Source organism: Schistocerca americana, chromosome 6 (assembly GCF_021461395.2).
Source record: "Schistocerca americana isolate TAMUIC-IGC-003095 chromosome 6, iqSchAmer2.1, whole genome shotgun sequence".
NCBI lineage: Eukaryota > Metazoa > Arthropoda > Insecta > Orthoptera > Acrididae > Schistocerca > Schistocerca americana.
The window spans coordinates 354,892,306-354,907,337 of record NC_060124.1 but is presented as its reverse complement, the minus strand read 5'-3'; the positions used below and the strand labels follow the sequence as shown (position 1 = coordinate 354,907,337).

At 40.0% G+C, this 15,032-nt stretch overlaps 1 protein-coding gene across 1 annotated transcript in view; it reads right to left on the bottom strand.

Annotated features, from left to right (window-relative positions):
- The window catches only part of LOC124620145 (neural-cadherin-like), a 141,829-nt gene that overhangs the window by 43,158 nt on the left and 83,639 nt on the right, over positions 1–15,032 (bottom strand). The window contains exon 15 of the mRNA XM_047146815.1: positions 6,239–6,428. Within this exon, the coding sequence (XP_047002771.1) occupies positions 6,239–6,428 (190 nt within the window). The remainder of the gene's footprint in view (positions 1–6,238; positions 6,429–15,032) is intronic.

Here is a 15,032-nt window from a genome sequence, read left to right as displayed (position 1 = left end):
GTTTCCTATCGAGCATGAGCCCCAGGGATTTTGTAGTTTCAGTAAACTGAAGAGCAACAGGCACTAGATGTAAAGACAGTCGAAGAAACCCACTGTGCCACCAAAAATTCATACAAATAGTTTTGTCAGTGGAAAAGTGAAAGCCATTGTTGCTGTTCTATGAGTAAAGACTATTGAGACAACACTGAAAATCCCACCAGAAGAGATGAGTCCATGGAGAAATGCAATAGATTGCAAAATTATCGACAAAAAGAGGGCCTGAGATGCCCAGTGGGAGACAGGCTATAATAAGTTTAATGGCTATAGCAAAGAGGGTGATGCTCAGAACGGAACCCTGAGGCACAGCTTTTTTCTGGTATAAAGATATCCGACAAGGCAGAATGCGCATGTAACATGGAAAGTCGGTCTTTGAAAAATTCCTGAAGGAAATGGGGCAGGTGGCCTCAGAAGCCCCATGTGTAGAGAGTGTGGAGGATACCAGTCCTCCAGCAGTTGCCATATGCTTTCTCCAAATCAAGAAACGTGGTCACAGTCTGGTATTCCGATAGAAAACCATTCATTACATGGCTTGACAAAGTGACAAGATGGTCAACTGCAGAATGGCACTCTCAAAATCCACAGTGTGCATTGGTTAGCAAATTGTGAGACTCAAGCCACCATATCAGCCAGGCATGAATCATATGTTCCTTCACCTTGCAAACACAGCTGGTGAGAGAAATGGCGTGGTAGCTAGAAGGAAGCTGTTTGTCCTTACCAGGCTTAGGTATGGGTATGACAGTGGCTTCATGCCAGTGTCTGGGAAACATACCCCCTGCCCAGAAGCAACTGTACATTTGAAGGAAAAAGTGCTTGCATACAAGAGAAAGTGCTGCAACATCTGAATGTGAACATCGTTCAGCACTGGAGTGGAGGATTGGGATGAAGTGAGAGCACCATCTAGCTCCCTCATAGTACAAGCGGCTTTGTAGTATTCATGATTCTGAGAAGAGAAGGGTATTTCCCAAGCCTCCTCCACTTGTTTCTGATGGAGAAAGACAGGTGATAGTGGTGGGGCTCAAAATCTCCACAAAATAGCATCTCGAGGTTTTGGAGATAGTAGTAGTGTCCAGTATGACACCATTTGCTATGGTCAGGCCTGAAATTGGGGAATCGACCTTGGTCCCAGTAGGCCGACACAGGCTGGTCCGCACGACAGAAGAGGGAGTGGAACTGTTAAAAGAACTAGTAAAGGAAATCCAGCTTGCTGTTTTGCTATCCCAAAGAATGCAATTACTGCACTCGCAACTGTTTATAATGAATGCAGATCGTCATCGTAGGATGATTGTTAAAAACCCGGAGAGCACATCTTTGTATGCAAATTGCATCAGGGTACACCTCAGTCCACCAGGCGATGAGGACATGGCATGGTAAAGGTGAAGTGTGAGGAATGGAATGTGGTGGTAAGGATAACATTTGTAATGGGTTCTACTTGGTCATGGGGAAATGTTGTTCATCAAAAATCGCCAGGGAGGAGTAAAGCCTCCAGTTGGCTTTATAAAGCTGCCTTGTGGGCTTGCAATAGGTGGGGTAGAAGCCAGCATATGGATAGCACATGGTAAATGGTCACTTGAGAACATGTCAGAGAGAATGGACCACTCAAGGTGATGGGCAAGCTGGGCAGTGCAGAACGAGAGGTCCAAATGGGAATAGGTGTGCATGGAATCTGAAAGGTACATGGGTCCTACAGTGTAAAGGCAGATGAGGTTGAGTTAATTGAGAAGATCAGCCAAGACGGCATCACTCTGACAGGTTCTGAGAGAGCCCCAAAGGGGATGGCGTGAATTAAAGTCACTGAGCACCAAAAAGGAATGAGAGAGTTGCCCAATAAGTTGGAGGAAGTCTACCCTGGTGACACAACATGACGGTAGGATGTAGGTGGTACAAAGAGCAAAGGTGAAGCGAGGAAGGAAAATGTGGACTGCAACGGCTCGCAGCTAGGTGTTCAGTGAGCTGGTTTGACTATGAACATCATTCTGGATGAGCAGCACGACTCCCCCAAGAGATGGAATGCCGTCCTCATGGGAAAGGTCAAAGTGGACTGCAAAGAAATGCACGAGGTTGAAGCGGTTGTGTGGATGCAATTTTGCTTGTTGAAGGCAGAGAACAAGTAGACATTGTGATTCCAAGAGCAACCATAATTCCTACTTGTTGGAACTAAAGCCGCATATGTTCTATTGGAGGAGAGTCATGACAGGGAAAGGGGAGGAGGGAAAAAAATGAAGGTGTGTGACCTTGGTGGCTGCTGAGTGCCAGTGTTCGAAGACACTCTGCTGCAAGGCACAGAGGTTGGAGGATCCTGCTCTATGAGATCTACAGAGGCATCAGCATTCTCCCTCAGTTGGTCTGCGGATTCCAGAGCAAAAAATCGATTAGTGGTGAGCACCAGTGACACAGAGGTTGGCCAGGTGAAGGTATCATGCAGCGACAGCCTTGAAGAGGATCTTTGAGTCAGAGGAAGAGGAGACCGTTTGCCTTTGTTTGATTTCTTTGAGCCTTTGCAGTTGACAGATGAAGTTTCAGAAGTTTGTTGGCTGGAGGCACATAAAAAATCTTTGTGGGAGTATTCTTTCCATCCCATCTGACTTGCTCGTTGTGTAGCAGGTGATTTCGCCAGGTGAGGCAAAAATTTGGTGGCTTGTTGCACAGTTTGAGGAGGAGGAGACGGGAATGCTACCATGAAACTGGGTGATTTTACAACCACAGTGCTGAATTTGAGATTGAAAGTCTGTGTGGCAATGTCCTTCATGAGTTAGATGTGGCAAGAATGATACTGTAAGTGATGGATTGTAAAATGCAGGGCTTCCAACTAGCCAACAACTTGAATGTGTCAGGGTAAGGCACTTTTTCCTTCACTCGGATCTCCTGGATGGCCTGCTCATCAAGATACATGGGACATTCTCAGGAGGAGGCTGCATGGTTGCCATTGCAATTGATACAGCAGGGAGGAGGGGGAGGGCAATCACCCTGGTGAGCATCCCTACCACAGGTAACAGATTTGGCCAGGTGTCAACAGGACATTTGAGTGTGGTTGTAATGATAACAATGGTAGCAGCACATTAGGTTCAGAATTTACGGTTGGACTGTGATGACTTCATAGCCTGCTTTGATCTTTGATGGAAGTCCTACTCTATCGAACATGAGAAAAAGAGTCTATGTGGGCACTAAGGATGCATATATCTTTTTCATTACCTGATGGACTGCTGTGATGTCCTGATCAGAGAGGTAAGTTTGGATTTATGCCTTGGTCAGACCATAAAAACAGCCTAATGTAAATAACACTGTGTGGAGAATTCAGCATTTGATGGGCCTCAACATGAACAAGATAGCCATAATGAAGTAAAGCTACAAGCAGTTGCTATGCTTGAGAATCATATTTAGTCTCCAAAAGCAAAGTGCACTGTATAAACAAGAGCATGATTTCAAGGACCGGCAGTTGCATCAACACCTTTCTGAATAATACATGGATTAACCATAGCAAATGACAGTGAATCGTTAGCCACATACCATTTAAACTTAGTGGACATAGACTGAAAAGAAGAGGAGTGGCTTATTGTGAGAAAATCTTGCATGATTGCCAGTGTCTCTGATGGTGCACCCATTCTACCTTGGGGGCACCCTCTGAGGGGGGCAAACCCACCTTAGGTGATTGTTCACACTTCAGGTCATACCTCCCAAACACCTGACAGAGGGACCAATTGACAATTTGGGAAGGTAAGAGGTCAGGCAATCACACCTCCCTGGGTTGGGCTTGTACCAGGGGGTACATAGGAACACTACCTGTCAACCCGGGGCTGGGAATTATGTGTTACCCAGGAACTGTTATGCATCAGATGCATGAACCAGCCTTCATGAGCACACAGGGAAGAAGAAGGAAAAGAGGAACCTCAAACATCAAAGCAGAGGAAGGATAGTAGAAGGGAAGCAAAGAAAGAAAAAATGAATGAAAAAACAGTGGGGGACTGTTCAGATGACAGGCTACTGAAAATTCAGAATATATTCCCAAAAATACTCAAGACATGTTCCCCAGGGGAGGTGAAAAAGAATGGCAGGATGATAGACATGAAGCACTGAATTGTCATGTCTGTTGTGTTGACAATGAGGTAGAAATCTGAAGGGGAAGGGGTCAGAAAGAGAGTATGAGATCAAAGACAATATTCTGGCAAGCACTGTACTGGTTTCAATACAGAGATTCCCTCCTTCTATCATCTCTGGGCTATGGAGTGTCTTGCACCAGTAAAATGCTTGGCTGTACTGATGTTTTGGACCAGAAATTGACATCATGTAGTCATACTTACCATGCTTCAGAGAGCACATGGCTGCACTTATTATATTATTCTGAAAGTAGTTGTTAATATGTGTGTTACACTTGCCTACTCGCATATCACTTGCTTATTCTTATTTTGCTTGCTTGCTTACTTTGTTATGTTTTATTTTTTTCTGTTTTTTAGTTGCTGCTGGAATCTACTATTTTTTATATAGTTTATGTTATTGAAGAGACGAATACAATAAGCAGGTTCAAAATGATGTAGGTAGCATTAGTTATTCAGAAGTGAAGAAACTTGCACAGTACAGAGTACTCTGTAGAGCTGCTTCAAACTAGTCTTCTAACTGAAGATCATAACAACAACAACAACAACAACACTGTTATGGTGATGACTGTACTGTTTAAGTAGTCTGCTATTCCACACTCATTACTTTAGTTTTGAAAAAAATCAGTCTCCATAATCTAAATACGTGGTTAAGCTTGAATAGCTAAACTGTTAAACAGGGGCTTACAGGAGTTTCTAGGTTTACATCCTTTATGATTTCTAATGGCTTTTTTTGTATTGTGAAAATTTGCTTACCAAATTACCCCAGAATATGACCTCATATTGGTAGTAATCTAGATTTCACTTTTAGACTGAATAAATCATAATAATTTTTAACTTCACTGGGAGGAAGATGTCATGAGCCACCTTTACCCGTGATACAGATGCCCATAAAAATATGAAAGTTTTGTGTCATATATCAAATGCTAAAAGAGAAGTGTTTATGAAATACGGAGGTATTTCAACTTGGTTTAGATAAACAACTATACAACATTAAAATATTTTATTGGCACAGAGTAATAATTATATTTAAAATATCTGTATGAATGTATTTAAAGTAATCCCCAATGTTCCCCTGGAGTATGGTACGGTCTCATTCTATTAATTTTGTGAGAACAGCTTCAGTACCATAATACATTTCTCAAAATTTAATGTGCAATGATAATTAACTTGTCCATGTACTTATTGATTGGCGACTCCATAGTGTCCTGTGCACTACGACCAGATAATGGGTATACTTGGAAGGAGAGACAGCATTGGTCGTATATTTTTGTTTATTATCGCAAAATCGATTTTCGGTCACTTAGTGACCATCTTCAGTGCTGTAATTATAACTTAAATTAGTAAGCACTGGTGTCAATAATCTATCTTCTACAACAGGATCACACACATCTGTTACAAAAATAGAAACCACACACTTTCTTTCTGTCAGACCGAAGTTCTTAAGCACAAATGAATTGTAATTAGCACCACAGTTTTCTTTTTACTTGCTGTCAGCCATTTTAGTATACTCGCTAATTTGTTTACTGCTTTTAGATAACTGGGGGATCAAAATGAGGAAAAGTACATGAATTTTAAAGTTACAAATATACAATAATCCACTCAGGCATAGAGTTCCACATCAGCAGTTCATCTGTCATTGCAGCCAACTGTGCACAGCGGCTAGTGACATGATGGCAGTTTCTGGTCCAAAATGTCAATACAGCCAACTGTTTTTCTGGTGTGACACACTCCCCCCTGAACTAAAGCAGGAATATTGCATACCAACGTACTAACTTTGACCTCCTTTCCTCTGCGCCACTTCCGTTTTCACTTTTGTCTCCTTTTGTCCTCAGAACAGATGGGTGTACTTTATTTCTCTACCTAATCTTAAGTATCAATGTGTTGCATCAATTTTTAGAATAATATTGCCGTTACAGAGGAATACAAACCACTGTAATACCATTACAACATTTTTTTGTGTTTACTGTAATAAGAAAACCGGATTATGGAACAATGGAAAATTCAGATTATGATTAGACAGATTTTTCAGTGTTAATTACTCATCTAATTGACAAAAAATTATTATTATATTCATTTGAGAATTATCATAAAAATGCTAGAATACTTACACACATTCATATGAATCTGACATTTCAACACATCGGAGAGGTTCTGGGCAGTTAACAAAGGCACAAGAGTCATTTAATGTACAACCATACACTACATTGTGGGCTACTACTGCCTGAGCCCACTGGGTGGCATTGATCACTGGAGGTAATGGGAGACTTTTTCCATACAGTCTGATGTCATCCATACAACCTGTTACAGATAGTGCACAATTAATATTCAGCTGGTCATTAATATTTATTCCTTTGCAATCTTTTATCCTAATTTTAAGAATGTATTGTATTTTGTAAATTTCATTTCTAACAACAGTAGCAATAATATTCTAATCAGTAATTATCTACGGAAATAGTTTATGTTGATTAAAGGGTGTATGGTTTTCACAGAATTAGCAATAAAACTAGTTCTATTAATACAAGTAAAATTATTAGTATGTCAGTACTTGAACTTTTCACAGATGCATTGATTATACAGTATTTTTCCTTCAATACATCTATTTCCCAGTGATCCAAGATCACAACAGAATAACTCCACAATTTGCTATCTGCTATTTAACTGATAATTTCCTAAAATCTATCAAGAAAATTTCAGTGTCATCTCTTGTATCTGATAAATTTAAACCATTTATCAGCATTGTGAAGACCTCTCTCATTTTGTCCCAAATCTAAGCCCCCTCCTCCATCCCCCTCTTAGATACACAGTTTATGAGACAGTGAGACTTAAAATTCTCTGGGATTATGTTTAAAGGACTAATTTTAAGAACTAAATTATTTGCTTCATAAATACCTCTCAGTCAGTCATACTTAACATAATGACTGAGTACTTAGATATTATCCTAACCTGTAATTTTTTATATTATCTAAATATGATTGGCATAAAGTACTGTTAAAATTTTATGCTCATGGTAAACCATTCATTACTGCACAGATATGACCAAGCTGCAAGTTATTTTCACAATAGTTATATTTAATGTCCTTCAGGATCATTTATTATAGAAACTTCTGGTGGAAACAGAATTGTTCAGTAATTTTAATAATAAGACTGGATGCTCCTAACAGTGGTTTGAAAAAGTAGACTGTTACCAGCAACATTCAGATTAGACTATACAGCATATCATGGAAATGAGTGCAATATACTACATAAAACACACATGTTTTTAACACTGGTTTCTTGAGGGACTTTCAACTGATACAGCTTTCACATTAGTATGATGAACACACCCAGCAATGTGCCTCAAAGTACACTGCTGCATCTTTAAAACTGTAACATCATGAAGTTGGCATACGAGGTGTGGCTAGAAAAAAACCGGACTAGTACTGGTGAAACAATAAAATGAATGCAATAAGGCTGAAAGTCGCGTGGCCTGTCACGTGACTCTCGCTCCGCCTACTGCTCGAGTTTCATCTGCCTCCTGCACTCAGTCTGCCCGTGGCGTCTGTTTTAAGTAGTTGACATTTTGTCTGTGAGTCGGAAAATGTTGAGTGTACAGAAGGAACAGCGTGTTAACATCAAATTTTGTTTCAAACTAGGAAAATCTGCAAGTGAAACGTTTGTAATGTTACAACAAGTGTACGGCGATGATTGTTTATCGCGAACACAAGTGTTTGAGTGGTTTAAACGATTTAAAGATGGCCGCGAAGACACCAGTGATGACACTCGCACTGGCAGACCATTGTCAGCAAAAACTGATGCAAACATTGAAAAAATTGGTAAACTTGTTCGACAAGATCGCCGTTTAACAATCAGAGCAGTGTCTGAGTTAACAGGAGTTGACAAGGAAAGTGTTAGGCAGATTCTTCATGAAAGTTTCAACATGAACAAAGTGTGTTCAAAAATGGTTCCAAAGTGTCTCTCAATTGAACAGAAGGAACGCCGAAGAATGATTTGTTCTGACATCCTGGAAAACATTGAAAGTGATCCCATCTTCTTACAAAATGTTATTACTTGCGATGAATCGTGGTTTTTTTACTTACGATCCCGAAACTAAACGCCAATCGATGCATTGGAAAACTCCTAGTTCTCCACGACAAAAAAAAGCACGAATGTCAAAATCGAAATTCAAGGCAATGATGATTGTTTTTTTTTTTTTACATCAAAGGGATTGTGCACATTGATTGGGTACCAGAGGGACAAACAGTGAATCAGCATTACTACATTAGCATCCTGGCTACCCTACGTGAGCGAGTACAGAGAAAACGGAACGATTTGTGGAGAAAAAAGTCATGGATCCTTCACCAAGACAATGCCCCAGCTCACAGTGCGTTGTCAGTGAAGACGTTTTTGGCAAAACACAACATTCCCATCTTAGATCATCCACCCTACTCACCTGATTTGGCCCCCTGTGACTTTTTTCTTTTCCCTAAAGTCAAGTCAGCTTTGAAAGGAACTAGATTTGAGACAGTTGAAGCAGTAAAAGAAAAAGCGACGGAAGTAATGTATGGACTTACCGAAAATGATCTGCAGCATTGCTATGAACAGTGGAAAATTCGTATGGAGCGGTGTAGAGACCGAGGAGGAGAGTACATTGAAGGAGATAACATGAAATTGTAAATAATTGTAAATAAATGTTTTTCCAGCAACAGTCCGGTTTTTTTCTAGCCGCACCTCGTACATCTACATGGTTACTCTGCGATTCACACTTAAGTGCCTGTCAGAGGGTACATTGAACCATTTTCATACTACTCTCTTGAATGGCACATGGGAAAAAGGAACACCTAAATCTTTCCGTTTGAGCTCTAATTTCTCTTATTTTATTATGATGATCATTTCTCCCTACATAGGTGGGTGTCAACAAAATATTTTCACATTTGGAAGAGAAAGTTGGTAAATGAAATTTCGTAAATAGATCTCGCCACAAAGAAAACTGCCTTTGTTTCAGTGACTGCCACACCAACTCATGTATCATATCAGTGACACTCTCACCCCTATTGTGCGATAACACGAAACGAGCTGCCCTTCTTTGCACTTCTTTGATGTCCTCTGTCTATCCTACCTGGTAAGGATCCCATACCGCACAGCAATATTCCAGCAGAGGACGGACAAGTGTAATGTAGGCTGTCTCTTCAGAGGGTTTGTCACATCTTCTAAGTGTTCTGCCAACAAAGCGCAGTCTTTGTTTCACCTTTATCAGAATATTATCTATGTGGGCTTTCTAATTTAAGTTGCTTGTAATTGTAATTCATAGGTACTTAGTCGAATGAACAGCCCTTAGATTTGTGCGATTTATCATATACCCAAAATTTATCGGGTATCCTTTAGTATCCATGTGGATGACCTCGCACTTTTCTTTGTTTAGTGCTAATTGCCACTTTTTGCACCATACAAAAATTCTCTCTAGATCATTTTGTAATTGGAAATGACCATCTGATGATTTTACTAGACAGTAAATTACAGTGTCATCTGCAAACAATCTAAGGGGGCTGCTCAGATTATCACCTAGATCATTTGTATAAATCAGGAACAGCAGAGGGCCTATGACACTACCTTGTGGAATGCCAGATATCACTTCTGTTCTACGCGATGATTTACTGTCTATCACTACAAACTGTGACCTCTCTGAGAGGAAATCATGAATCCAGTCACACAACTGAGACGATACTGCATATGCACACAATTTGATTAATAGTCGCTTGTGAGGAACGGTATCAAAAACCTTATGGAAACCTAGGAATATTGAATCTATCTGAGATCCCTTGTTGACAGGACTCATTACTTCATGGGATTAAAGAGCTAGCTGTATTGCACAAGAATAATATTTTCTGAATCCATGTTGATTATGTGTCAATAAGTCATTCATAATGTTTGAGAACAGTATATGCTCCAGAATCCTACTGCAAATTGAGGTCAGTGATGTTGTTGTGGTCTTCAGTCCTGAGACTGGTTTGATGCAGCTCTCCATGCTACTCTATCCTGTGCAAGCTTCTTCATCTCCCAGTAACTACTGCAACCTACATCTTTGTGAATCTGCTTAGTGTATTCATCTCTTGGTCTCCCTCTACTATTTTTACCCTCCATGCTCCCCTCCAATACTAAATTGGTGATCCCTTGATGCCTCAGAACATGTCCTATGATCCGATCCCTTCTTCTAGTCAAGGTATGCCACAAACTACTCTTATCCCCAATTCTATTCAATACCTCATTAGTTGTGTGATCTACCCATCTAATCTTCAGTATTCTTCTGTAGCACCACATTTCAAAAGCTTCTATTCTCTTCTTGTCCAAACTATTTATCGTCCATGTTTCACTTCCATAAGTGGCTACACTCCATACAAATACTTTCTGAAATGACTTCCTGACACTTAAATCTATACTCGATGTTAACAAATTTCTCTTCTTCAGAAACACTTTGCTTGCCATTGCCAGTCTACATTTTATATCCTCTCTACTTTGTCCATCATCAGTTATTTTGCTCCCCAAATAGCAAAAGTCTTTTACTACTTTAAGTGTCTCATTTCCTAATCTAATTCACTCAGCATCACCCAACATAATTTGACTACATTCCATTATCCTCGTTTTACTTGTGTTGATGTTTATCTCATATCTTCCTTGCAAGACACTATCCACTCCGTTCAACTGCTCTTCCAAGTACTATGCTGTCTCTGACAGAGCATCACCCAACATAATTTGACAACATTCCATTATCCTCGTTTTACTTGTGTTGATGTTTATCTCATATCTTCCTTGCAAGACACTATCCACTCCGTTCAACTGCTCTTCCAAGTACTATGCTGTCTCTGACAGAATTACAATGTCATCTGCGAACCTCAAAGTTTTTATTTCTTCTCCATGGATTTTAATACCTACTCCGAATTTTTCTTTTGTTTCTGATTGCTCAATATACAGATTGAATAACAATGGGGAGAGGCTACAACCCTGTCTCACTCCCTTACCAACCACTGCTTCCCTTTCGTGTCCCTCGACTCATATAACTGCCATCCGGTTTCTGTACAAATTGGAAATAGCCCTTCGCTCCCTGTATTTTGCCCCTGCCACCTTCAGAATTTGAAAAAGAGTATTCCAGTCCACACTGTCAAAAGCTTTCTCTAAGTCTACAAATGCTAGAAACATAGGTTTGACTTTCCTTAATCTCTCTTCTAAGATAAGTCATAGGGTCAGTATTCCGTCATGTGTTCCAATATTTCTATGGTATCCAAACTGGTGTTCCCCGAGGTCGGCTTCTACTAGTTTTTCCATTCGTCTGTAAAGATTTTGCGTTAGTATTTTGCAGCTGAGACTTATTAAACTGATGGTTCAGTAATTTTCGCATCTATCAAAAGCTGCTTTCTTTGGGATTGAAAGTATTATATTGTTCTTGAAGTCTGAGGGTATTTTGCCTGTCTCATATATCTTGCTCGCCAGATGGTAGAGTTTTGTCAGGACTGGCTCTCCCAAGGCTGTCAGTAGTTCTAATGGAATGTTGTCTACTCCTGGGGCCTTGTTTCGACTCAGGTCTTTCAGTGCTCTGTCAAACTCTTCACGCAGTATCATATCTCCCCTTTCCTCTTCATCTACACCCTCTTCCATTTCCATAACATTTTCCTGAAGTATATCACCCTTGTATAGACCCTCTATATACTCCTTCCACCTTTCAGCTTTCCCTTCTTTGCTTAGAACTTGGTTTCCATCTGAGCTCCTGATATTCATACAAGTGGTTCTCCTTTCTCCAAAGGTCCCTTTAATTTTCCTGTAGGCAGCATCTATTTTACCCCTGGTGAGATAAGCCTCTACAACCTTACATTTGTCCTCTAGCCATCCCTGCTTAGCCATTTTGCACTTCCTGTCAATCTCATTTTTGAGACGTTTGTATTCCTTTTTGTCAACTTCATTTACTGCATTTTTATATTTTCTCCTTTCATCAATTAAGTTCAATATTTCTTCTGTTACCCAAGGATTTCTAGCAGCCCTCGTCTTTTTACCTACTTTATCCTCTGCTGCCTTCACTATTTCATCCCTCAAAGCTACCCATTCTTCTTCTACTGTCTTTCTTTCCCCCATTCGTGTCAGTTGTTCCCTCATGCTCTCCCTGAAACTCTGTACAACTTCTGGTTTAGTCAGTTTATCCAGGTCCCATCTCCTTAAATTCCCACCTTTTTGCAGTTTCTTTAGTTTTAATCTACAGTTCATAACCAATAGATTGTGGTCAGAGTCCACATCTGCCCCTGGAAATGTCTTACAATTTAAAACCTGGTTCCTAAATCTCTGTATTACCGTTATATAATCTATCTGAAACCGGTCAGTATCTCCAGACTTCTTCCATGTATACAACCTTCTTTTATGATTCTTGAATCAAGTGTTAGGTATGATTAAGTAGTGCTCTGTGCAAAATTCTACTAGGTGGCTTCCTCTTTCATTTCTTCCCCCCAATCCATATTCACCTACTACATTTCCTTCTCTCCCTTTTCCTACTACTGAATTCCAGTCACCCTTGACTATTAAATTTTCGTCTCCCTTCACTATCTGAATAATTTATTTTATCTCATCATACATTTCTTCAATTTCTTCATCATCTGCAGAGCTAGTTGGCATATAAACTTGTACTACTGTAGTACGCGTGGGCTTCGTGTCTATCTTGGCCACAATGATGCGTTTACTATGCCATTTGTAGTAGCTTACCTGCAATCCTATTTTTTTATTCATTATTAAACCTACTCCTGCATTACCCCTATTTGATTTTGTATTTATAACCCTGTATTTGCCTGACCAAAAGTTTTGTTCTTCCTGCCACTGAACTTCACTAATTCACACTGTATCTAACTTTAACCTATCCATTTCCCTTTTTAAATTTTCTAACCTACCTACCTGATTAAGGGATCTGACATTCCACGCTCCAATCCGTAGAACGCCAGTTTTCTTTCTCCTGATAACGACGTCCTCTTGAGTAGTCTCCATCTGGAGATCCAAATGGGGGACTATTTTACCTCTGGAATATTTTACGCAAGAGGATGCCATCATCATTTAACCATATAGTAAAGCTGCAAGCCCTCGGGAAAAATTATGGCTTTAGTTTCCCCTTGCTTTCAGCCGTTCGCAGTACTAGCACAGCAAGGCCGTTTTGGTTAGTGTTACAAGGCCAGATCAGTCAATCATCCAGACTGTTGCCCCTGCAACTACTGAAAAGGCTGCTGCCCCTCTTCAGGAACCACACTTTTATCTGGCCTCTCAACAGATACCCCTCCATTGTGGTTGCACCTACGGTATGACTATCTGTATCTGTATCGCTGAGGCACACCAGCCTCCCCACCAACAGCAAGGTCCATGGTTCATGGGGGGGGGGGGGGGGGTCATTGATATGGGTCTGTAATTTAATGGGTTACTCCTATTTCCTCTTTCTTGAATATTGGTGTGCCCTGTGCTACTTTCCAGTCTTTAGGAACAGCCCTTTTGTCAAGTGGGCAGTTGTATATGATTGCTAAGAAAGGTGCTGTTGTGTCTGCATACTCTGAAAGGAACATGATTGGTATACCATCTGGACTGAAAGACTTGCCTTTCTTAGGTGATTTGAGTTGTTTCGTAACAGCTAAGATATCTACTTTTATGTCACACATGTTAACAGCTGTTCTGGTTTTGAATTCTGGAATATTTACTTCTTCTTCTTTCATGAAGGAATTATAGAAATCTGTATTTAGTAACTCCACTTTAGTGGTACCATCATCAGCAACATTTCCATCGCTATCATACAGTGACGGTATTGACTAGTTTTTGCCACTGGTGTACTTTACATACGACCAGAATCTCTTTGGGTTATCTACCATATTTTGAGACAATATTTCATTGTGGAAACTATTAATAGCATCTCGCATTAACATTCGCACTAAATTTTGAGCTTCCATGAAACTTAGCCAGTCTTGGGGATTTTGCATTCTTATGAATTTGGCATGCTTTTTTTGTTGCTTCTGCAACAGTGTTCCGACATGTTTTGTGTACCATGGTGGATCAGTCCTGTCTCTTATTAACTTCAAGCAGTATGAATCTATCTATTGCTGTCAATACTGTATCTTTGAATTTGAGCCATATCTGGTCGACACTTACATAATTAGCTTGGAAGGAATGGAGACTCTCTCTTAGGAAGGTATCAAGCAAATTTTTATCTGCCATTTTAAATAGATATATTTTGCGTTTATTTTTAGTGGTTTGGGTTGATATGGTTTTGAGCCTTGCTACAATGACCTTGTGTCCCTGTATCCATCATGATGGTCTCTATTAGATCAGGATTATTTGTGGCTAAGAGGTCAAGTGTGTTTTTGCAACCATTTACAGTTCGTGTGGGCTCATGAACTAATTGTTCAAAGTAATTCTCAGAGAAAGCATTTAGTACAATTTCAGAAGATGTTTTCTGTCTACCACCAGCTTTGAACATTTATTTTCGTCAACAAATTAAGGGTAAATTGAAGTCTCCACCAATTATAACTGTATGAGTGGGGTACTTATTTGTAATGAGATACAAGTTTTCTTTGAAGCGTTCAGCTATTATATCATCTGAGTCGGGGGAGGGAGGGGGGGGGGGTTGATAGAAGGATCCAATTATTATTTTGGCATGGCTGTTGAGTATAACCTCTACCCTTAGTAATTCACAGGAACTATCTATTTCAACTTCACTACAAGATAAACTACTACCTACAGACACAAACACACTGCCACCTACTTTATTTAATCTGTCCTGTCTGAACACGGTTTGTGCCTCTTTAAAAATTTCGGCAGAATTTATCTCCGGTTTTAGCCAGCTTTCTGTTCCTATAACGATTTCATCTTCAGAGCTTTCTATCAGCACTTGAAGCTCTGGTACTTTTCCAACACAGCTAT